Source organism: Corvus kubaryi, unplaced genomic scaffold (assembly GCF_017639235.1).
Source record: "Corvus kubaryi isolate FWS band 111438036 unplaced genomic scaffold, C.kubaryi_AGA036_p1.0 split1-37296, whole genome shotgun sequence".
Taxonomy (NCBI): Eukaryota; Metazoa; Chordata; class Aves; order Passeriformes; family Corvidae; genus Corvus; species Corvus kubaryi.
In genome coordinates this window covers 18960565-18984855 of record NW_024582075.1, presented here as the reverse complement: position 1 = coordinate 18984855, position 24291 = coordinate 18960565, and the positions used below count along the sequence as shown (strand labels likewise).

Sequence of the window (24291 nt, the reverse complement as noted above, 5' to 3'; positions counted from 1 at the left end):
TGGTGTGCAAGGCCTTGATAAGGAGGATGAAGATAACCAAAACTAAAATTGGCTACATATTTCTATGGCAGAGTATTAGAGAAAGTGATACAACTATCTTACTGCCTTATGCTAAGGTATGTGAATTAAAAAAACTGAATATTTGAATTTTTAGTTTGTCACGTGGTTCCTCTGATCTTCCAAAGGTAGAAGTAAAAGGTGTATATATTTACACACATGATTCCAAAATGTTTATTTGAGCATGTACATTTCAGAATGAAAAACATGCAAGACAATGACCATCAATATGCTAAGGAGAAAAAAAAACCCACCATGCAAGATGACTGAAAACTTCCTTTTGAGATGATTTTATTAAAAGAAGACACTGAAAGATGTGTTCCTAGGAAGAAAAATACCACATTAAAATTAAGATGCAAAACAATTTTGCACTTTTTCTTTTTAGTGGTTTAGTTTAAAAGCAAAATCCCTTTTTTAATGGTATCTTTCACTACGTTTTGAGATTTCAAACTACTACTACAAACTATAGAAACCCTTTAGTTTCTATACCTGTAAGTAACAGAATCCTCTCAGTAAGCCAACATAAAGGTAAAGCTAAAAGATAGATTGAGAAAACTGTAAATTAAATATACACTACCCTGTAAAGACATTCCTTAACAATAATTCCAGGGTAAAAGGACAGGTAAATAAACCTCATTTCTATTTGTGTACTTTATCACAGAAACAAAATTGTACTATTAAGCATAGGGGGTGCAGAGAGAAATAATGGAAAATTTTAAAATATTGGTATAAGGTACAGTAACACTGCAGTAGTTATGCATCCAAATTAACCTGTATGCTTTAAACACAGGAGGACTTCAAGTTCCCCTGTGTATTTAATATAGGAAATTTATGACCACTCACTTTGCCAAGGGGCACTAAGAAAAGTAAAAAATGGGTAAAACTGTGGGTATAAAAGTTCAACATTTTATTTCATTTTTTAAAATATATTTTGAAGTATGGAAATATGTATTTCCATATATTTCAAAATTATAAATTAAGATTTGAAAAGTAGTATTTATACCTGAAGACACCTATATCTACAGATAAAGATATATGTATATACATAAATAACTCCATTTTAATTTTTACAATTCAAATTGAAGTCTGGTAGACAAAGAGCTGACGTCACAAAAAAGCTGGAAAACTGTGACTCAAGAATAATTCCTTATATGCCTTCACTTACACACCTATGTTTTAGTATATGTACGGCATAATTACATCTATTTTCCTTAAATTGGATGGATTATTGGAAACGACTCAATTTTAAGTCTGTCATTATTCAGATTAACATTTGGATGGCTTTTGGCTATACTGCTCATTTTATGCAGAACAAGGGTAAATGCTTGTGAAAGATGAGTCCTTTCTATATGCAGTATGTTTCACTGTGAGTCATTCTGGAGTAACAAAAGCTACCAACAACTATTCTGTGACCACTTAACATATATAAATTATTCTATACACCCTTTATGCCTACTGAAATCCTTCTTCATTGAAGTACAACTTTAAATGTCTTTATTTTTAATAAATATCATGATGTACAATGAAAGTTCAATCCTTTGCACTGTTCCACAAGCTTTGAAGTAACATTCATTTCACTTACTCAAAATGTACTTCACCCTTTTAATGTTTTTAAGTACAGGTAGTAATTAACCTCTGACTCAAAATTAGAGGCTACAGCTTAAAATCAGGCTTTGAGCTGATAGCAGGAGACTTTAACAAAACTACTGACAGCAGTATGCTGTGACAACATAAGGTGAGTGGGAATGGCTATTTGAAAGAAAACAAAACTTCCCCAATCCCCTCCCACACAGCCAACGATGTGTTCAGCCACCAGGAACTGGTATCTCTGCTAATCAGCTTGTCTCTACACTGCTGTTCCATGGCCTTCTCTTGTTTCTGGAAATCAAAGTCCTTCATTACGCAGAGTTTCAGCCAAGTATGGAGCAATTAGTTTCTACTACAAATTTCATTATAGTGAGTATTTATATCTATGCATTTTATTGCTATATTTAACAGTTGGTCAATAGCATATAGACAACCTACACCATGACATACGTCTAGCACAGATTGCTTACACAGTGTAATGACTAAGTGCAATAAAATGTTCAGTAGATAAGCAATCTGTGCTAGACATATGGTCTAAGTTGTCTACATCCTATTGACCAATTGCTAAAGATTGGGAGTGAACATAAAGTGTTCAAACCAATATGAGTGCATTGAAAGAAACTGTTGTTTCATTTTTTCGTTTTAGAGACTCCTGTTTCTAAAGTTCTGTAAGGACACTTCTTTAAATAGTTTGTATTACCATGATCCCATGAAAGCTAGATAAAATTAGACTAAGACCACTGCAAATTTTGGTTCGAGGTCTTGAATAATTTTAATTTATTTCTAGTTTACCCCTTGTTTAATTTTGCACATTATTGATAGCCCAGGGAATAAGACCAAAATTTTTCTCTCCTTTCCCATTTGGACAGACTTAGCAAGTATAATTTGTTTCAAGAAACAAAGTTACTGTAACATTTCTCAGCAGTAAAGTAGCTACCAGTTATCACCCAGCAAGTTTTCATTTCAATCCACCTAAACCTTTTTTCTACATTGATCTGCCCTCAAGCAGCATGAAGTATCTAAACTAAACTAACATTAACTTATCCAAAGACCATTCTCTTTCTGATAAAATTAAAATCCTTATTTCAGAGGCTCTAGTACTTACATGCGTGAATCAGAAGAGCGCACTATTGGGTCAGGCAAAAAATAAATTGAACAAAAAATTTTAATCGCCCGTCAAAAATTGGAATGCAACATCTATATTTAAACAACTTTATTAACATAGTCAAGCAGTGATTAACATTCACATCTATTATGTCACATCATACAAATGTAAATACAAAATTACTACAGTACAATATATATTCTCTGCATGATCCAAAATATTTGGTGGCCCCAAAAACTCCTTAAAATTCAGCAGCTTATCAAAAATTAAAACCATATTCTATTTAAAATGAAGTTCTGTTAGCACATAGGCAGACTTCAAGAAGTATCACTCAATTTAGTACAGTTTGAGAGGTTGCAGGAGGATATGTTTGAAGGAAACATTCCGACATTGCGGCAGATACAGAAACATAAGATTTAAAGCTTTCAAGCAAAACTTATACAACCTAAGTTGTCAGCAGAAAGATTCAGTCACCTTTCATTTAAAACTATTTTGTGTATTTCATCCAATTTAAAATTTTAGAAGTGTCTAGTATCACTAAGCCAGACAATGTACAACATAACTATCTCTTTCCATGAAAAAAGACACTACACTGCAGATTTCAACAGCCAAATAAACCCCCTCATACCAATCTTTTTATTCTCATTGCTGTCCTCACAAAAACCACCCAAGCCTTCTTAATTTTGTTGCTCACCTGAAATAAGGAAATAGAGAGCTAAAGCAAAGTAGCACAACAGAACAAGTTTATAGAAAAACGATACTATACTGTAAGTGCTGAATTCTTTGAGATGTGGATTTGGCTTACTTAAAGCATACTGTAACACCACACAGATATTCATCCTGTAGAGCCATTTCAAACTTCCCTCATGTAAGTACATTCAAGTGAGTATCAGTATTTTAGCAGAATGTACAAGGCAAGCAACAAGAGTACTTGCCTCAGTTCCCCATTTAAAATGATAAACTAAAACTGGCTTGCTCCAACCGTTAAGTGCAAAGAGCAAACATCAGTGGCAGACAAAATGGAGTTTCTACTGGAGAATACATAGAAGACTGATGGATGCAAGTCACCCTGGAGAATGCATAGGTGAGTGAAATACATAGCTACTGAACAAGATTTATTTAAGGTGAGGTTATGTAAGATTGTAACAAATACGTGTGCAAACTACATCAGCATCTATCTGAGATTAACTGCAGGATGTTTTGCCATTTCACTGCAGAGCTTATCCTTTATCTAAGACAAAAAGTCACTCTTCAGACCCTATATAAAAGCTTTATGTATCTATCATCCTCATGAAAGAGACAGTATGGAAGCAGTTAGTGTTAAGTTACAACTTCTTTCCTTGAAAAATCTGAAACAAAAGATTTCCAATTTAATTTTGCATTTAAAGCATTTTTAAAGAAATATTTCAGTTGTTTGAATATGGATGCATTCTCCTTAAGGGAAGAATGTTTTTTGCACCTTATCTGTTAATACATTCAATATGAATAATATAGGTGAAACAAAATTCATTATTGTCCCACAGTAGAAGATTAATTTAGAGTGAGTTTAAGACAAGAGGAGCTGCCTAAATGAAATACATAACCAATAAAATTACAACACATCTTTATTAGCATGTGTTCTGAACAAAAAGGGTACAAGAGTATTCACCTGAGATAAAGCTAGTATTTGAATATTTCTACGTAGCAATGAGTTTTGCTTGAGGAAAGCCACTTGAAGTTTTAAAATATACATTTCACTATTATACAATATATGCAGTTTAAGTAATTAAGACTGATGCTAACGTAAAAGTCCTAAAAAAAAAATCACAGTGTGTGTCAGTATTATTAGTTACAAAATTTATGCTACTTCATAACTTTTAAAAATTATAACGATTACAAATTTTAACCTATTCTTCAAAAAGTGATCTTCTGAGTACAAGCTTCGAGAAGCAGTGAACTAAAGCACAAGAATTAGCTTCTTACAATTTAAATATATACATATTCACTGATTTAGAAAATAATCAAGCTTTGGAAAAAAAATACAAAATTTATTATTTTTGCTTGCACTGGTTAAATTAATGAACTAGTCTAATCTGTTTCCAAAATGAAATGAGCTGTTTCCTGCCTGCGTTATGAAAAAAATTTCATATTGAACTTCACTTAAGACTAATTTAACAGCAATTTGGAACTGCCAAAAAGATGCATTTATAAGGATTTTAAATACACTTTCTGTTACCAACTTAGGTTGATCAGCAGCTTTTGTTCACTCTCAGAATCCTTCAAAAAGGGAAACTCAAAACAGGAAAAAGGCATATATAAAAACAGTAAACACTGACCTCCTGAGGTTCCTACAACAAAATTATTCAAGTAGAAAATCTACACCATTACGTAGCAGCGGCTATTTCTGTAGTTTAGCACACTAACAGCACTTTTTCAGTGTGTAAGGAGCAAATGAAGTAAGCCGTGCTTTTAGCATGCCAAGAGGCAGAAACACTGGAATGTAACAAAGACAAACTCACAATTCTAGCAGTATAAACATTCAGTCAACATTCAAGAACTGTCAAGACTACACCACAAGAATTAAGATGCTTTTTATATATCCCATGATGCAATAATTCAGATTTAAATACTAATGCTGTTTCAGAACTTCTCTTACCTCAAATTACACCCTAAAAGGCTTCTGCAAATCTCTGCACTATATTATGCATTAGAAATGTGGTTTATTTGCTTTAAAATACACCATGAGAGAATTTACTGATACAGAAGACTATTTTGTTTATTCCTGACCTTTTAAATTATTTTCCTTGCTGTCATACCAGATCAGTTCACACCTGTACAAATATCTATTAAAACAAATATGTACAAAAGTGGCATCCTAAGCTAATCCAAGGTGAGGCGGAGTGGTTTTATTTGGTTAAAGGGGCTTTCTGAAATTTAAGAAGTTTAGTTAAACCCACATTTTAGTTGTTATGCTACTATATTATTTGGGTAGGTTTTCTATTCTACAAACTTTTTAATGTCATTTCTCTGAAACTCTTCCTTAATGTTCAAATGCACTCAATATTAAAGCAAGTTTGGGTCCAAAATAATATTCCACCTTGCTAAATGTTGGGCAGGGGTGTTCCCTTTCAAAATTAAAGGTTATTTATTGACTTTTAGTAATTTATATCAGTTATTAGTTGAGAAGGAATTTTTTGTTTGCTATCAAAGTAATGTAACTTGAAAGCAAGTTATCATATGCAATTTTGATCAAATTGAATAAATACTATCTACTGGCACTATCAAATGTATTTCATACAGTTTATGACCAAACTATGCTTCAGGCATAATCCATTAAAATTTGCAAAGCCAAAAAAAAGGGGGAGGAACATAAAACATGCATGTGACCATGCACTGAAAAAAAAAGGTCTAAACTTTTTAAACAGCATTTGTAAGCTCACACTCACACAGCTCAAACTTCAGTGCAATGGCTAAATCATTCAACAGTCAAAGAATAGAACCATGCAAAGAAGAGCAAGTTCTTAAAAACGCCCCAACTAAAAAAAAAAACCAAAAAAACCCAATCCAAAAAAACCCCCAAAATCCCAAAAAATACCCAAAACAAAAAATGAAAAAACAAACAAAAAACAACAACAAAAAAGAAAACAAACAAATAAACCAAACCAGAAAACACCAACTAAACCAGAAACTGTTATCCAGTATCCATTCTGCAATGCAAAGGTGAGAAACTAAATCTACAAAAAGGCTGTTATGGCTTAATTTTGTTTTGCAGATTAATAATGCAGCACTTGAAAAATGGAAAGGTGTGGCTTCACCTCTGACCAGCAGAGTTAAAAATCTCTCCATTTTCCTTTATCATCATGGGATACTCTTTAGGCAGTCTAAACTATTAAAGACTTGCCACTTTCAGATGGACACAAGATCAAGTGTACCAGTTAGGATTTCACATTCACAGTACATAAGAAAATACACATGGAAGGAAAAGTAAAGGGTTAACTTAACAAGGATTTATTCACAGGAATACATGTAAGTAGAGAAAAAAAACACAACAGAAAAGCTAAACAAATGAAATGAAGAGGATCCAAACCAACTGTCACTCTGTAGCTTTAAACTTGCACCCTTGTGCATTTAACTACATCACAAAGGGCCACCAACATGCGCCAATACAGTGTAGATACCCTGCATTACATCCATTAACTTAAACATCTCTTTAAGATCATGCTTTGAACAAAAAGAAAGCGTAGAAGGTAATACGCTGAGTGGGAATAAACACAAATATAGCAATCTTGTCATCAACTTCTACAATTGTCTTTACGTGCCAACTAACATTTATGCAGCCTTTAACGGGTCTTACCATGTAATTAATTTTAGAGATTCTGATAAAATCACTAGTATATAACCATGCAGAAAGCACATCACACTGACAGCACAGAGGCAAATATTTTGCACAGCTATATCAGCTTTCCACATTGTGCAGGTTACACACAATACAATATCAATCTTACTCTTAACAGATCCTAAAAAGGTATTTCAAGGCCTAATTGTTAACTACAGTACTTTATATCTATATTCTTAATAAAAATAAATTCCACTGAATCTTAAAAAGGAATTTTAAATGCAGGGCTATATTGAATTGGTAAACTGCAACACAAAACTGGCGCAACATAGGTAAATGTATACCAATTTCACTCTATGTGATGCAAGCATGCTACTTTCCCACTAATTAAAATTACTTCTGATCACTATGAGCCAGAACGCATGCCTGAACCTTAAACTGCAAGTTAAGAATAATGCCTTACTCTAGAAATTAAAACTAACAAAGTACAATAATAAAATCATATCCACTACCTTGGTTGTTTTTCTTAACATAAAAATTAAGATGTCAATCTTTTCTTTGCAGTGTCCCTCTTCTTACCCCCAAAATGAAAGGAGTGACTTATTTGGCAGCTTGCAGGTTGCTTCATTTTGCCCAAGTTAACTTTATTACTTTATGATGGGGTTTCTATACTGTACACTGCAAGTGCCTGCTCCTAATACAGACACAAGCTGCATTTTAACTGTACTAACTTCGTTTGTGTGGTTCTCATTAACATGCAAATACCTAGGAATCCCATCAAGCAGGATGAAAATAATGTAGAAAACCCTTACTTAAAAAAACAGAAAACAAAAAGAAAGCCTTTTACTGTTTGTGACCCCCATTCTTAGGTTTCCTTTATTGTGCGCAAAATATTATTCCTCTTTACGTATCCCTATGGTTCAATTATATGGTTTCTTATTTTGGTACAAATCCCCACAATATTCCAGAATGTGCTGTTTTGTGACTAGATTCTTTTTTTTTTCTTCTTCACATCCAGTGCAGAGGTGTAATAGGAGACAGATTTCCACCCACAAAGGCTCCAGATGTTAAAACATTTCCCAACATCGACTTAATACAGTGACGGCAACACCTCCCTCCCGCCCCTCCCAGTAGGGTTGGGATTGTACTGTATTCCCTACTGGTTTACCCTTCCCCCCAGTAAAGGGTAACATTTTCCCTGGGTGCAGAGGCTCCCTCATAGTCTCCCAGACTGAAGGACCTGTAAAAGGAAAAGACAAAGGTATAATTAAATCTTACCTTGAACATTTGACAGGTGCATAAACAAAGAGCCTTTTTCAAGCCGTTAAGTGCCAACCTTTAACTTAAAAATGGATTTATGCCTAATGTTCCCTTTTGAGTCTGTTAAGAAAGCAGCCTGTTTGTATCAGATAAATTATTATTCATGAAACAATATATGCTTTGAAACTACATTGACAATTCCACTACTGTGCTGAACTTAGATTTAAGATAAAAGCAGCCCTATATATTCTAACCAGTTTTTCCATTTTTAGCTCAAAATTATGAGGTAGTTATGACATTGAGAAAGAATATTAAACATATCTGCAACTGACCCAGCAGCTTCCCTTTCAGGTGGATTAAACAAGATAGCCAGAGTTTCTCCAAAGTTGAAACTGACAATAATGGCGGATTTTATCACTTTGGTTTCCTTTTCATCAGGAGGAGAAAATACCCTTACGTCAGAACTAAAATGCCCTCATTGATAAGTATGTAGCTGTTTGAAAAGTTTATTTTTAATCCATTGTTCTGATGTAACATGTAATGCAAATAGGATTTTTTATGCCACTTACTTCAAAAAAATCTTGGACTGACTTTTAAATAGTTGTCCATTCCAACACTAAACAGAACTGCATGATTCACTCTCGTAATTTCAGTACAAAAATTCTACTCAAAGTATGAAATTTGTATAAAGACTAAATGAACAAACTTAATTCATTCTCTTTTTTGGCTAATATAATAATCTCTTCCCAGTATCACACATGGGAAATTTGCTTTATACAGTGTACACAGGTAGCATATAAAGCAAGGTGGTATAATAATAATAGAGCTACTCTGGAATGGACTTCCACTGTTCCTTTTTGAAGCTGAATCATTCTCCACACAGAACTGTCAAACACTTCTGAATTGACGCACAAAATGGAACACGGCAATAATAAACACATCAGCCACCCCCAAATATAAAGCCTTACAGTTACTGTAGTTACATATTAGCATAGCATTCTTTATTCAGTGGAAAGATCATTCAATATGTAGTTAGGAGTATATTAGACTTCTCATAGCTAGTGTGTTAACAAACCTGCTTTCTTATCCTAAAAGAGTATTCCTGCTTAGACCACATCTGCCATCTATTAATTCATAACATATAAGGTAGCCTGTGTCTTTAGTATGATGACTTGAGGATCATATTCATCACTTTGCTTATTAAACTTGAACCAGCACTTTGTTATACCTACACTTCCAACTTTCTTGATAAACTAATGTGTGTATCACAGACTCAGTTTTTCTTTCTTTCTTTCTCTCTTTGTAACAACAAAAAAAATCAGACAAATGCTTTTGCTATAGCCACCATCATTTAAGTATATTATCATCCCCTCTTTCTTCCTTTCATACAGGAAGGAAAGATACCTCCTCCAGTGTAGATCAGCAATTCTAGACTGATTAATTAATTATGTTTTATATGATGCAAACAGGAAGGACATCCAAGCTCTGTTTAGCAAGCAAGACTCATGTGCTTACCTCTAATGATGGGACTGCAGCTACAGTGCATGAGGTTAAACTCCATAGTAAGCTGCAAGGCGCTCTTTTAAGGGAAGAGGAAACTGGTCAGAGAAACGCCTCCAATTCTCATCCCCAACTTGATTTTTAAATCCATGAAGAATCTACAAATGAGAAGGGGGAAGTCAAAATAAGCAAAAAACAGAGGGTACATTATTTACTAGCCTCATATGCAGTAAACCACAAACTGCTGAGTTGTACATCTGGCCACTGAATTCTCCAACTTCATAGTGAAATGCTACAAAGAAGCAAAGGAAGTAGATACAGCAAGGTCTTTCTTAATGCGTTTCTGTAAAGGTGACATAAAGAATACAGCTACCCATGGAAACTAGTGTGTGTATTCCTATTTGTATGTATTTTAATAGGTAACTTAAAACCTAGGGTTAAGCCATCTCAGAATCTCTATTTATAAGTTTTTCAATTCATTTTCCATCCATCCATCCATCCATCCATCCATCCATCCATCCATCCATCCAACACAGCTCATATATGTTAAGATTACTGTGTTCACATTTATTTTTTAATAAATGGGAAGTATGTTGTGGGAAGTTGAGGTGAAACTGCAGCCAGCTTTTGTCAATTTCTAGCACATATGTCAAATCTTTTAGAGTTCTGTTTTTTGCATGGAATCTGTAAGACAACTTCACTAAAAATGAAGCTCTTGAAATATTTTTTGTTTTGAAAGAACAGGGATCCACAGTCAATGGCAATCAAAAGCCAGTAAAAGAGGAAAATCAAGAATCTACAGGTTTCAGTCTGGACCTTCTGATGCAATAAACTAACTGAAAATGAAATTATACTATCAGAAAAAACCTTAGTATGTCCCTTAAAACAGTAAGTAAACGCAAAATATTAGAAAGGACAAAACCAGACAAAATTACTGTTCCTCATGGAAAACTATACCAAGAAAGTCTGAAGTTTTGTTTTCCTTTTTTACATTCAGTATAACTGAATTGTGGAAGTCTGTCCGGAACACATCCTCAGATAAAAGGCAATGTCAAAATTAAAGCTCATGGTAACAAGTTCACGCTCCACACAGGACTGTCAAGCAGAGCTGTTTTTAAACAGATGTAAGAGAAATGATATTACATGCAACCAGTTAACTTACTGCTTTTCTCCCTTCCCACAAGCAGGCTCTTTCCTAAACCCAAAGAGTCACATTAACCAGGTGCTAAGAAACTACTGAAAATCCAAGAATGCTCAGATATGACAAAAGGTTATAAGTCAGATTTTAACACTGGCAGCTCATCTATTCATGCTCTTGAAAGTATTTTCACTCCCAGTTCTAGTACTAAAGAATAAAACAAAACAAAACAAAAACTGGACAAATCCAGTTTCTCTCCCTTGTTCCTTAAAGTCAAAATTACTGTTGGAAAAACATCTAACTGGACTACAATAATCATGTATTCATGAAGAAGTAGTCTAAAAACCCTGCATGCTATCACTGAAGAAAGCTTTGTCTCCTTTCCTGCAAGGCAAAATCCACAAAAATACTTTAAAATTGCTTGCTTAAAAAAGCAAGGATGTCCTTATGCCAAGTGACCAAGAACCACTCTGTCTAGTTTGAATGCATTGTCTCCTAAATGGGTAACTTGCAAAGAATCTGAAAAATAGGAGTTTAACTTGCTGAAGGACTGGTGCAAAAACATGCACTGAGACTGCTTTGGGAAATCATGACAGACTCTACCCAGGACCTCCTTTTAAGTTGTAATTACTGTTTTGTTTTGCTGATGTCAGAATACTCATAGCTGTACATTTTCTAGATCTAATGTTCCTTGGAAGGAGACTGGTTATCTGAGAGACTAACTAGGACAGTGAGATTTCTGTCTTTGCTCTTAAAGATGGGATAGAAAAGTTCCAGCTTCTGATTTGATGCTCACACATGTCACTAATTGAAGAAAAAGTCACAATACCAACCTATGATTCTAATAGGTCCTTAAGAATATGCTCCATTTTTGCTTTAAGAATATCATGAACTTTACTTTTGACATACAACTTTCTAAAAATTGCGATTTCACTATAGAACTTGTGAGGTGAACCACTTTTTTTCTCTCCCTGTCTCTCTCTCAATTTTTTCAAATTTAAGATACTAGTGCCAAAATACAATATATCATATTCTGGGTGGGGTTTTTTTGTGTTTTACTTACTTAATACAAGGCAAACAGTCCTTTTGTTTAAATTCTATTGACACTTTTTCTAGGGATGTATTCTTGGGTATCACTGTATGTTAGTTTCTTGAATCTAGCTCAACCGAGAAGGATTCTGAGGAGGATTAAGCAAGCCATTATCTTCAGCAGGAGTTAGAGAAACAAATAAGATACCACTCCGATATCTTTAATTTGAAACTTATGTATTTCTCCAAAATAAAGTAGCCATCTCTGTGGCAAAAAGTAGTCTTGAACCCTACAAATCTCATTTTCTGAAAAAAACAGTCTTACATGTAGTATAAACTCCACTGTTCTTCCAAATGCAGGCAAAACATAGTAGGCTGGACATTATGAAAAGTTGTTTGAGGATGATTAGCCCTTTAAAAACCATCTCAGGTGAACTTTTCAGCCATTTAAAAAAGTTTGGAATAATCCAAATGCATCTAAGAAGATACAGCTTAAAAAAAAGTCAGGATTTTCATGTTGCTTTGTCTGACTATTTACGACCTTGCATGACCACAGAGTGCAGAGAAACCTCCATGACCACAAACACAGTAAGTGCTAGCAGTGAAACAAAAAAAAAAAAGAAACCAGAGGATGTAGAATATACTGTTATCTTAGAAACCTTACCTTACAGAACATGTCTCGAAGATCATCTTTTGGGCTAATCCATGATGCAACAGCATCACAAAAAAAAATAAAGTCCTATAATATTAAACAATCATATAGGTTAGAAACCTCAATTTATACATCTGAAAACAATGCTTGCTGTTCATTCCGTGAACCATGGATAGTCTTTGATCCCAATTCACAACTCCTTTTGTTTTTATGTATTTATTTTCTGCTTAATTCAGACAATGGTAAATTATTGCATTGCCTAAATGTTCAGGAACAGAAATTGCTGAGTGTCTTAAACCACAGTGAAGCCAACCGCAACTCTCCCCTCTACACCACACTAGTATAACTTCAATTCTTTCAGTACACATACAAATGCAAGATCTACTCACTTTAGTCTAAGCAACAAATGCATCTCCCACACACTTCTAGTTAGGGGAAAAAAGCTGTTTTATTTAAGTAGTTTTTTTTCTGGGACACAGGGAACATTTATCATATAGGTTCAAAACTAAGCCACCTCAAAATCCCTACACTTTGTTCATCTGCTGTCATGCATTATGTCCTCCTACACCAATAGAACACCAGTCTTTAATATATGTTGCTAATGCATATAATTTCAGTAGGAATTGAGGATGATGACTAGAGAGGAGATGTGAGTTAATGAAATGGGTTTTTATTTAACCCCTCTTTGTAAGCTACATGAATGAACAGACAGTAAAAGACTGAAATGTGAAGTACAGAATGAGGCATAAATGAAATGAACTGAAAATTTCAAACCAAGGCAAACGCTTGATTCTTGTGTTTCAGGAAGAACACTTCCAGGCAGAGAAGAGGGAAAAACCAGTTTTGTTTTCCTCTTAGACAATACTACATTGATACAGTTTTACTTTAGAGGTGTGGAGATTAAAGATCAGGTCATATTCTATTCTTCAGTCGTACCATTTATTTTAAAGAGAGGCATGTTCCTTGTCACATTGACTATTTGAACAACTTATCTAAAGTTGAAACAGGATCTTCCCTACCCTAGCGCTAAGAATGAAGGGGTGGTTACTGGTTTTATTCTGTTACTTTTTTTAAAAGCCTAGGTTACATCTGGAAAATAGGTTTCAGAATGTCAGCTTTTACCTTATATTTGCATACAGATCCTGACCACAACCTGACAGAAGTATCAAAATACAGTTATTTTAATCAAAGTTCATTATTTACATATTCATTGCCAGTAAAAGACAAAAACTGATTTTAACAATACTTCTATCCTTTTTAGATGACAATTACTGAAGCATCATGATACATATTCACAATATAAACATTTTGGGCTCCTTGACTTCAAAATAAAGCTACATCACGTACTGCAGGGAATCACTTCAAGGCAAACTTTTTCATACTCCACATACATTTTTCACTAAATTTCACATGAGCAAAGAAAAATTAGCATCTATTAATGTATCTTACTTGAACTACTCCACTGGGGTTGACCGTAATCATGGTACATATCCCACGGAATGCTGAATCCTTTTCCTCATTGTCTCTTATGTTTCGAAGAGAGGTGCACCTACCAAGTTGGAAAGCAAAACTTAGATAACTCTATTACTTTTCTTCAATCAAGTTAAAACTAGATGACAGTATCTGATGGAATAAGTCACACTGATAAGATGATCTGCAACATAATTTTGAACACTTAAAAAAACACTTGTTGCACACAGTTTTTACTAGCACAATCCCATTAGGCATCACCTCCAGAATCTGACTTTTTTGCTAACTGTAGTTAGGAAGTGTGACCTGTATTCCATTAAATACAAAAGAAACATGGATCTGGAATACTTACAGAAACTATCATTATTAGAAGCAGAACATGAAATACTGTCACAGTATGAATTATGTCAGATACCACTTACAGAACAGTTGTTGAACTTTAACAGCAGCAAGCAAGCTATTTTATACGTAACAAATCTATAAACATATATTCCTTACAGCATTTCAAGCCTCAGACTGAATTTTAAGTAAAGCACAGTTTAAATTTTACAGTATTTGCATGCATTGTATTATCATTCTGGTGGATTTTAAATGCTCTTTCATAGTCAAGCTTTAACACAGCAAGCATGTGACAATCTTATCCCATGCATAAATTAGTCGTTAGCCACAACATAAAGAATACATGACGGTGCTACTAAAAACTCACAAACCTGATAGGACAAGATTAGTCACATGGTTGGCAATGATTAAGGATTGAGATTTTGTAACCAACTGAAAATATATCTAAAAGTGAGATAGAGAGAAGAAAGAAAGAAAGAAAGAGAGTGAAGAAAAATGAATTAAAAAAAAAAAGATTGAATAATACACACCAGGGTCTTATAAACTGCTGTAGCATGGGGGCCACCTCTTGAGGACAAACGTAACCAAGACGACCAATTGTTATTGCTAAGGTAACGCAATCACGGTTATACACCACCAAACGCCAACCAAGACATGAGCAAATGAAGGGGGAGGAGAAAAAATAAAGAAAAAACAACAAATAACTCAGAAACAGAAACCAACAGAATCTGTGTATGATAATAAACATAAGATTTCACCAGTGCTGTTTATTACCACCCCCTAAATAAGAGGCAGCAACATATATGGTATACTCTCCAAGGTAAAAGAAAAATTAAAGAAGTATGAGAGAACACCAAAAACACAATTTTAAATCCAAAGGATTTCTGATGTAAGCAGTCATTCTGTCCTCTCCTCAGCGTAATCATTTGCTACATTTAAGTAAATTGACCTCTACACATTCAAAGTTTTTATTGAAATGTACTATAATGGATACTTTTTAAAAAGAGAAACTAACAATTTTCAGTTTTAGTATCAAGTATTCTAAACATTCTATTTTATCCAATATTTAGAATTCAAGGTTTTTAGAGACCTTATCTATCAGTAAAATACATTTCCAAATACTTTTATATGGAATATATTGTGGTCTGTCTGAAAATCCTAAACAGATGGAACATTTCTTGAAGAGCAACAAATGTTTGTCTTCTTCATAATCTCATAGTAAATTTAATTAAAAATGGTTGCTAACTCAAAGCAACTGACTGCAGAACATTAATTCTTTAATCCTAGTATTTCTCCTGCTCACAAAAGCTTTCCTCATAAGATATACACGAATCTGATTTCTGATACCAAAGCATGAGGACACATGAAAAGCAAAATTGCTTCATCACATGATTACGTAGTTTGGTTCTTTGCTCCGAGGGACAGACCAAAGAAAGTAACATTATGCAAATGTGTTTTAATGGTGTTCGCTCAACTCACGAAAGATTAATCTTCAGAAAAAGGAGAGGGTGGGGGATAATGTATCAGGATTACTTGAAGCAAAATACATGAATAATACTAAAATCCAGCAGATTTGTATGAAGCAGAAAAAGGAAACCTATGTTCAAGGGACATACTATGCAACACTCTAATTAACAGGCATTTGTGAACAGTTTCATGAAACATGCAATAAAGCAGATGATGCTTTCTCCAATAAAAGTTTGGTGTAGGATATACTAGCAGTCTGAAACATATTAATTCCGTGTGACGCAGCTCACTGTTAATGTACTATTTTGCTCTGGTGTTACTTAATTTCCATACATAGTGTCTAAAATTTTTTAGTATCTTATAAAACTTCACAGAAGCTCAAGTGAAAACACAATTTTAAGCTTAATCTGTAAATTCTTAGAGCTACAGCATAAACAAGGTAGAGAAATCTCTGTCAAAATGTGTTTTCAGGACAGTTTTCATAATTAATTACATAGCAAGCTACAGCAAAACCAGTAATATTCTTGCATATATTAGTGGCACACAGCAAAATATCCCACAACAAACTTATAATAAGTACAACACACTCAACATTTATTTGCAGTTATCCATCCACATTTAAAGTAACTATTAAGAGAATTTAAAAATAAATAAATAAAAACCAGTGTTTGGATGCTTCCAAAAATTCTCTTAACAATGATGGAAGCAAACATCTAAGTATTGGATGCCTTTCAGTTACATGTATTACACATCCATCAGTGCAGAAGAAGGGAGTCAGGGCAGGGGTAAGGAAAATTTATATTGTTATACTCTCATAGTATTATACTGTTACACTATTCCATAGTATATTCCACAACTAGGTATTTGATTCAAAATTTTCTTTTCAGAAAGTAGTTGATATAATATGCTATAAAACTAGGTAAATTATCCTTCAAGTTCACCTTCCATACTAAATGGGATAGAGGGGGAGAGAAAGTGCAGATTTTAAGTTTAGAGAATACTGAAGGAAAAATATGCTTTGAAAAATCTCTCTCCAAATCATCTCTTGCTTTGCTTAAAAAGTGTAACTGTACCATTGTATTTGCATCATATTCAATCATGTCAGACATAGTAACTAAACTGTCATTTTCTTACAAGACAGTTTTCAAACAAAAGGAAAAAAATTCCTCTGTTAGTAAAATAGTGAACAATAAATCCATTGCATTATCCATAAATTTTTGCTCAAGTATGGAAGGTGCTTTTCATACCAGAACATGCCCTCTATAAATGCAAAAGAAACAAGCCTCAGAAATTCCAATTCAGTAAGGCATTTGGGAATTACTCCGAGTTTGGAATGCAAAGCCAGAACATAAAATATGCATGCCATTATTAGAATTCCTTCCAGGAATTTGTTATTAAGTGACCAGGTAATAGAAATTAAACATAATTTTTGTTATGTCGTGGTAAAACTGCCATCACAGATCTAGATTTTTATGCATGATATTGTAAATTTATCTTTAAAAAAAAAGTGCATTTTTTTGTAAATTCAAAGAGTTCATTGATTTATATATGCCAATTACATTTTTTTCACTAGACATACATATACAGTACATGTGTAAAGACATGCATACATCAAAATCAGTGAGAAATTAAGTCTCTTAAGTGTTACTGCATACATTTGTCATATTTAATACTTAAATAAAACTGGAAAAATTTGTCATATTTAATACATAAAAACTGGAAAGCAGATGATAAATAGATATAATAAATGCTATAAAAGAAAAAGGAATAACTTTTCAAATCTAGATATATGATTTGCTGCAAGACTGAGACTTGTAAGAGCTTGTGCAAAACAGAGTTGTTTTTACTTATAAAAGCCAAATACATAACAAAATCAGTTCTGGTGTGGTTCCCCTATGCAATTTAAAAAATAATTTAAAAAAAAGTCTTCTCATTTCCTTCACCATGTACAGTTCATTTTTTGGGTACCTGTGTTCTCTAACAACGTCTTTGGTGTGTTGGGTCTGTTAATTATTTCTACAAGCTGGTGCAAGACCATTGGAATATAAGGCTGCATTTCTATACCTGAAACAACAATTTTAAAAGAAATTCAGAAGAAAATGACCATTAATATACATAATGTAAACAGAACATGTACACTTAACTTACTAACAAGGACAAGAATCACAAATGTAATTTAAATCTTAACATACAGGTATCACTTGAAAAAATTTCACCCAAAACACCCAGACAAATAATTCTAAATGTGCAGAGACTTAAAGAAAAAATTAAATCTTACCCATCTGGATAGAGATTTCTCCAATTGCCCAGGTGGCATTGTTACACACAGAAATGAATTCAGGGTTTAGGTTGGTTCCCAAAATTGGCATGAAATCAGCTAGAAAGAACAACATTTTAAAATCTCATCACACAATACAACCATCTTGTCCCATTAGTTTAGGACTGTGAGGGGGAAAAAAAGGGAATGTTTAAGAAAAAGATAATGTAAGCCTATTTAAATACTTGGAAAGTATTAAATGCAAATTAACAGGAGCTATAGTCCAGCTATATATCAGATTAACGTGGAATTTACAACCTAAGCAGATAAATGCAAATATTTTCAAATTATGCTTTTAAAATCTTCCTAACAGGCTTTATCTTTATGTAACTTTTATGTAGAAACCTTTTTCTCTCCTTCCCTTGCTCAGGTGGGAGCAGAGAGAGGAAGAGAAGAAACAAAACCCAGCTACAAGTACTAGTGGTTTTATCATATGGTTGAACATCCCCCAAATCACCTGGATAACCATGTATTCAGCTACCCTTAAGAAAACAGGAAAGACCAGAAGGCAATCACATCTTTGATTAAATTTTAAGAAAAATTAGTCAAAAAGGTCATTATAACATCTGCCAAATAAAATTTTAAATTCCAAGCCTATCCAAGCATTTATTCAGCAAGTGCATCTCAACAGTATCTGTGGGAAGAAAGAGCAAATATTGTGGAAGTGTATCACCAATGCTACTTCCCACAGAAATAAAAAACAAAGCAGAAAAACAAAGTAAAACCTATCCTCTAGCCCATTTTTTGATTTATATATGTATTTTTACTTAACAACAAGTTCTAGTAGAACAAAAAGAGCTATAAAAATAAAGAAGAAAAATGAACTTTTGCACTGTCTACAAAAATAGGAACAACTTTTCTTAATATACAATTCAAAGGACAAAAGACTACAGACTCTTGTTGATAAAGGAAAATGACTGTGTACAACACCCTAAAAAGGCAACCCACAGAACAGGGAGTTTAACAATGGCTAATACAACCCCTTAGACACTTACAAAACAAGTTGTTAAACACGTAAAAGAAACATACCGATGCAAGGTTTAACATGCTGAAAACATGCCTTCGTCAGGTCACCTAACAATGCAAAAGAACTCTGCCGTACCTCAGGCATTTTGTCCTAAAGAGAGGAAGGAAAAAATTACAATTCTAGAAGAGTTTCTGATTCTCCGCATAAAGAAAATGTTTGGTTCAAATAGCTTACTCATCTCACCTGCATACATTGGTACATTAGTGTCAGGATATTGCTGCGAGCCACTAGCTGTTCAATGTTGCCTCCAAGTCCTTCAGCTAAACCACTGAGTAAATCAAGAGCCACAATCATGAAATCTTTATCTGGAGCCTCATATTGGTCTGGCTGTGCATTATGCAACTGCAACAAATAAGTACACATTTTAAAAATTATACTAGACTTTCTCAGGAGTATGCATAAAAAAGTTCCAGAACTGCATCTTCATTTAGATATTCAATTTCCCTGCAAACCTCTGATTTCACACAGTTAACACATTGGTTTAGCGAAGTATCATGGGAACAGTTATAGCAAAATACCATGGCTTGTGCAAGTGTCTTCTGCACCAGATTTACACAACGCTGGTACACAGGTTCACAGTATGGAAGAAAGCCAGATTGCAAGGCAGTAGCAACTGACGACAGGCACTGGAATAAAAAAGAAAAGAGGAGAGAGAAAGCAGTCACTACTTTTCCTCACATTCCTGAAGAGTCTTTTACTTGGGAGAGGCAGCTTGGAGGACATTAGGATTTTAAGTACACCAACATGTAACTGATTAAGTAAACACAACCTAGAAAGGCAGTACTGATTAGCTGAGCCAAGGCAACTATCAGCAAGTTGTTACTCACTCCTGTGTATGCCAGTTGAAAAAATTTCTCAGCAACAGCATCTTCTTAGAGGTAGCCAAGGAAATGCATACAAAACCAGTTACGATAATTCAGACAGCACTTACACCAAACTGCAGTATCTTGACCATGAACAAGCCCTAATATAACCTAAGAGTTACAAAACTAATTTTTCTAGAGGTGTTTTCCTGCGTCATACTCAGAAAATACAGAGCATTAGACTACATAGCCTGGTTCATACCTTCTTCAGCTTGTCTGACAATAGTTTTAATGGAAGGATGAAGGGAGGGCAAGGAAAGAGAAGAATAAAAGGAGGATAGAACCCTTTTTTTCCCCAAAACAATCCTATGACAGAAAACACTCCAAAATGGCAAGAAAAAGTCTTAAATATTTCTGCTAAACCTAAGGACATTTATTCAGTCATAAAACTTTCTTACCACAGTCAGGATATATTTTCCCTAATGGAAAATAGCTAACATTGTCAGCTTTTATAGTCATATTTCCTAGTAAGAACACCTTTAGTAGAAAACATAGTTTCTAAAATAAGTTGATACAAAATATGCATATTTTAACATTTACCTCTAATAAAGGGAAGAGATCTTTATCTTCATCCTTCAGCATGTTCCACTTCTGGATTAATGGAGGCATTAGCATCTGAATATATTCCTGTTGAGGATGAAAATGTATCAGCTGCTAAAACACTCTACTGCATACTATTTTATTTCAAAGCTAAAGAAGAACTGAAATATATTTTACTTTTTCAAAAAAACGAAATATCAGGTGTACTGTAATTCAATCACTGTTGCAATTCACAGATATTTTAATACTAAAATTTACAATTTGTTTTGGTGTTTTTTCCTAAAGCACGTAAGTACCATTACAAAGGGAGTCTCTTCCTCCAGGTTTGGTTTCAGCATAGCTGCCTGGGTTATTATGATTCTATCTGACTGCCTCAAGGCATACAGAAAACATTTTTACATTTACACTGTGGCTCTACATCTGCCACCTGCTTCTCTCAACCACCTTCCACTGTCCTGATACTACAATCCTATCTCCATGACCACAAGTTCTGAAATTTCTTCCTGAAACCAACCACCCATGAAAAAAGTAATCTCCTATCTCTCAAGAAGGAGGCACTTAGGCCTATATAAAGCTGGTTTACTTGCCACTGCACAGACACAGTCACAAGGACATTAAGCAAGGCACGTCTAGAGTACTGTTGCTCCCAGAAGGCATCTAAAGAGTCAACAGATTTTGCTATGTCCAATGGTACAAAATTCTAAATGACTAAAGAAAGTCCCACCCTCATGAGGAGCTGCCATTTAGCTTCCTCCTGCTGTCAAATGCCAAGATGGCCAGGCTCAGAGAGAGACTGAAAAACAGGTCCTTTGATGGTGTGGGGTCCAGATGGCAAGTAAAATACCATGGCAACAACTAAAAATGTTTTTTCTAGGGCATTTATGTCATTAGAAACACTATAGAGAAATGAAACAAGTCTCAATAACCATCATAAGATGCCAACATATGACATGTACATCTTCTACTAATTAATACAGGTACACTAAAAAAAACCCCATTACATTTGCCTGTCCAAAGGGGTATATATACTGATATCTCCTCTGAGCTAAAAAACTTTTGAGCATGAAGGAGAAATCATGATGAGATCACAACACACCACACACTATTGCTTGTTTACTCAAAATGGCAAATATTTGTGTAGTAGGAAAATTATGTGCAGTCTATGTATTTAATCTGTAAACATGGAGCACAATAAAAGGTACATGGAAATATCAGCACTTCTGATTTATAACATGTAAAGCATACTACAAAAAACACTGAACAAGTTTTTCAAATATGCTAAGTCCTTCTACAGAACATAAAGTATACTCACCGGTTTATTTAGATGATGTCCTACAGAATCTGCTAGGGTTCCTATAGCATCATAAAGAATGAGCAGGTTTTTATGCTGGTATTTACTAAATGCGAAGACCAAAGTGTCAAGTATATATGCAAGATAAGGAACAAGCTCTGTACAAGCCTCCTCTTCTAGAGTAGCAAAGGCACTGAAGGACAATAAAACAAATTAGTACCTTGGACAAAATGAAACAAGACGACCCCAAAATGCCCTGCTTAACCTATTTCTGTTTAAACATAAAGCTGTATTTAGTCCTCGAATTCATGTAGGATATGCTTCCAAAAAGGTAATACTTAGATAACTTCGATATTTTTTGACTGAACACAGGATCACCCATAAGGATCCAGCTCTTACATTGTAAAGAACAAAATTTTAAAATATTGCCATAAAACTCATTAGGGATATGGAAGCCTCCCACTATAAAGAAAACTATTAGCAGAAAAGTTACAATATACTAATTAAAATAGAAGGAACCATAATAAAAGCTGATTATTTAAGCTAAATTGGACCACTATCAAGTTAAAAATGGACTACTATCTTTAATGTATACAGTAGCTGCACCTAGATATTTTGGTGCTGTTGTGCCAATACAATGCAAACATCAGCCTGTACTCTCAGCAGTTCACCACATAGAAAAAGATATAGAAAGACATGGAAAACTAAAAGCAAATACAGAGGATGAACAGTTTTAGCTGCTCTTGGTCAAAGCACACATCATGACGTTGTGGAAACATTTCAGCTTGTCTATGCAGTGTTTGAACGGCAGCATTAAGAAAACCCATCCAAAATGAAACAAAACAAAACAAAACAATCTCCCCACACCAGACATGCTGCTTCAGAGAAACATTAATGAAAGGAAAATAATATGGAGCTATTGAAGATTTACTGGCCTAGCTTTGTCAACAAGATTATTATTAGCTTGTCTCTGCGCTAAAAATGCATGCATCACTGCGCGAGGTGTGTGCTACCAAATGCAGAAATGCCGTTTTCTTAACAGAAGGGAACTGTGAACACTAAATGGCTAGCATTCTTACTTTATTTACTTATTTATCATTTTATTCTGTCGTTATGAAGTGTTCTTTCAGAATACAATTGAAGGCATACAACTTGTGCAGGAAACGGTATTTCAGTTATATTTCATTTTGTGTGTCGCCAACTTAAGGAGCAACTTCTTAAAAGCACAGATGTAAACTTCAGACATCTGATACCATATAGAAGTTACGGACAAAAACATACAGTATCCTGTGACCAATCTTCAATTTGGTAGACATTAACATCTATGCAACTATTCACTGTTGGGATGAAGCTTTTTGTTGTTGTTCAAGAAGGTTCATTGTATTTCCTTACAATTTAAAAAGCTAGTAAATACATTTTGACTTGTAACAACTCTACATTTTCCTTACAGTTAAGTTTCCCAGACAGTTTATTTTTAGCTGCAACAGTGATTTTACTGAATCTCTGTTCTAAAGAAAGTATCTCAAAATATGCTCTAAGTCTGACAGTGAACTTTTATTAAAAAAAGAAAAAAAAATTAGGCATACTGTAATTTTTAATACTTCCATTCTAGATTCCCTGTTACTATAAAAGTTTCCACGGCCCATTGCACATCCTTCATAAGCACCATGTGAGGTTATTTAACTACACTACAACACAGCTGTGTTTAACTAAATGCAGATTTTCAGCCATGTTTTGTACAAGGGAAGTTTGAAGAGAAGTGGAATATTTTCCTTTGGGGATTTTTTTTTTTTGCTTGGTTGGTTATTTTATCTGGTTTTTGGGTTTTGCATTTGGTTTTTTTTTTTTAATAGAATAAACAGAGAAGACATTAAAGCTACCCAAATTTGCTAGCCAAATTTTTGCAAACGTTTGGAGACACAAGGAAACAGTATTTAATTCCTCAATCTCACTAAGTACATTTCATAAAGTCATTGTATCTGTTCTCAGGCAAGGATATACTCACCCCTTTCGAGCAAAGCTTAGCTCAACAACCCTGAACTCATCACTGTCCTTAGGCACTACTGACACTTGGCAGTTGCTACTATTATTATCATTTATTATCTATTATTACTACTATTAGTTTCAGGTGTTCAGAGGCAGATGTAACTGCTTCTTGAAGAAACCTTAAAAACTTGCTGTGTACACTCCAGTCTGACAAAAACTGACATGTACATTTTTTTTTTTGAGCCACGTGCACAAGGGGTGCACCCATTCCCATTCCATTAATGTTGCGTCCACTAATTAAGCAATATATATATATTTTTTAAGAAGTAGACCAGGGGGAGAAGGGAA

General features: G+C 34.2%; 1 protein-coding gene across 3 annotated transcripts in view; it reads right to left on the bottom strand.

The window, feature by feature from the left end:
* Positions 1-2842: 2842 nt before the first annotated feature.
* TNPO1 (transportin 1) overlaps positions 2843-24291 on the bottom strand; it is a 74630-nt gene continuing 53181 nt past the window's right edge. For 2 of the 3 annotated variants that reach the window (XM_042012729.1, XM_042012730.1), the window contains 12 exons: positions 21979-22150; positions 20667-20753; positions 19782-19889; positions 19447-19605; positions 19266-19353; positions 18198-18296; positions 17888-17983; positions 14983-15058; positions 14093-14192; positions 12656-12730; positions 9840-9982; positions 2843-8304 (listed from right to left, as the gene is read on the bottom strand). In XM_042012729.1, the coding sequence (XP_041868663.1) occupies positions 9875-9982; positions 12656-12730; positions 14093-14192; positions 14983-15058; positions 17888-17983; positions 18198-18296; positions 19266-19353; positions 19447-19605; positions 19782-19889; positions 20667-20753; positions 21979-22150 (1168 nt within the window). In that variant the 3' untranslated portion in view covers positions 2843-8304; positions 9840-9874. Of the gene's footprint in view, positions 8305-9839; positions 9983-12655; positions 12731-14092; positions 14193-14823; positions 14897-14982; positions 15059-17887; positions 17984-18197; positions 18297-19265; positions 19354-19446; positions 19606-19781; positions 19890-20666; positions 20754-21978; positions 22151-24291 lie in introns of those variants that run through there. The other variant, XM_042012731.1, reaches the window with a different exon arrangement.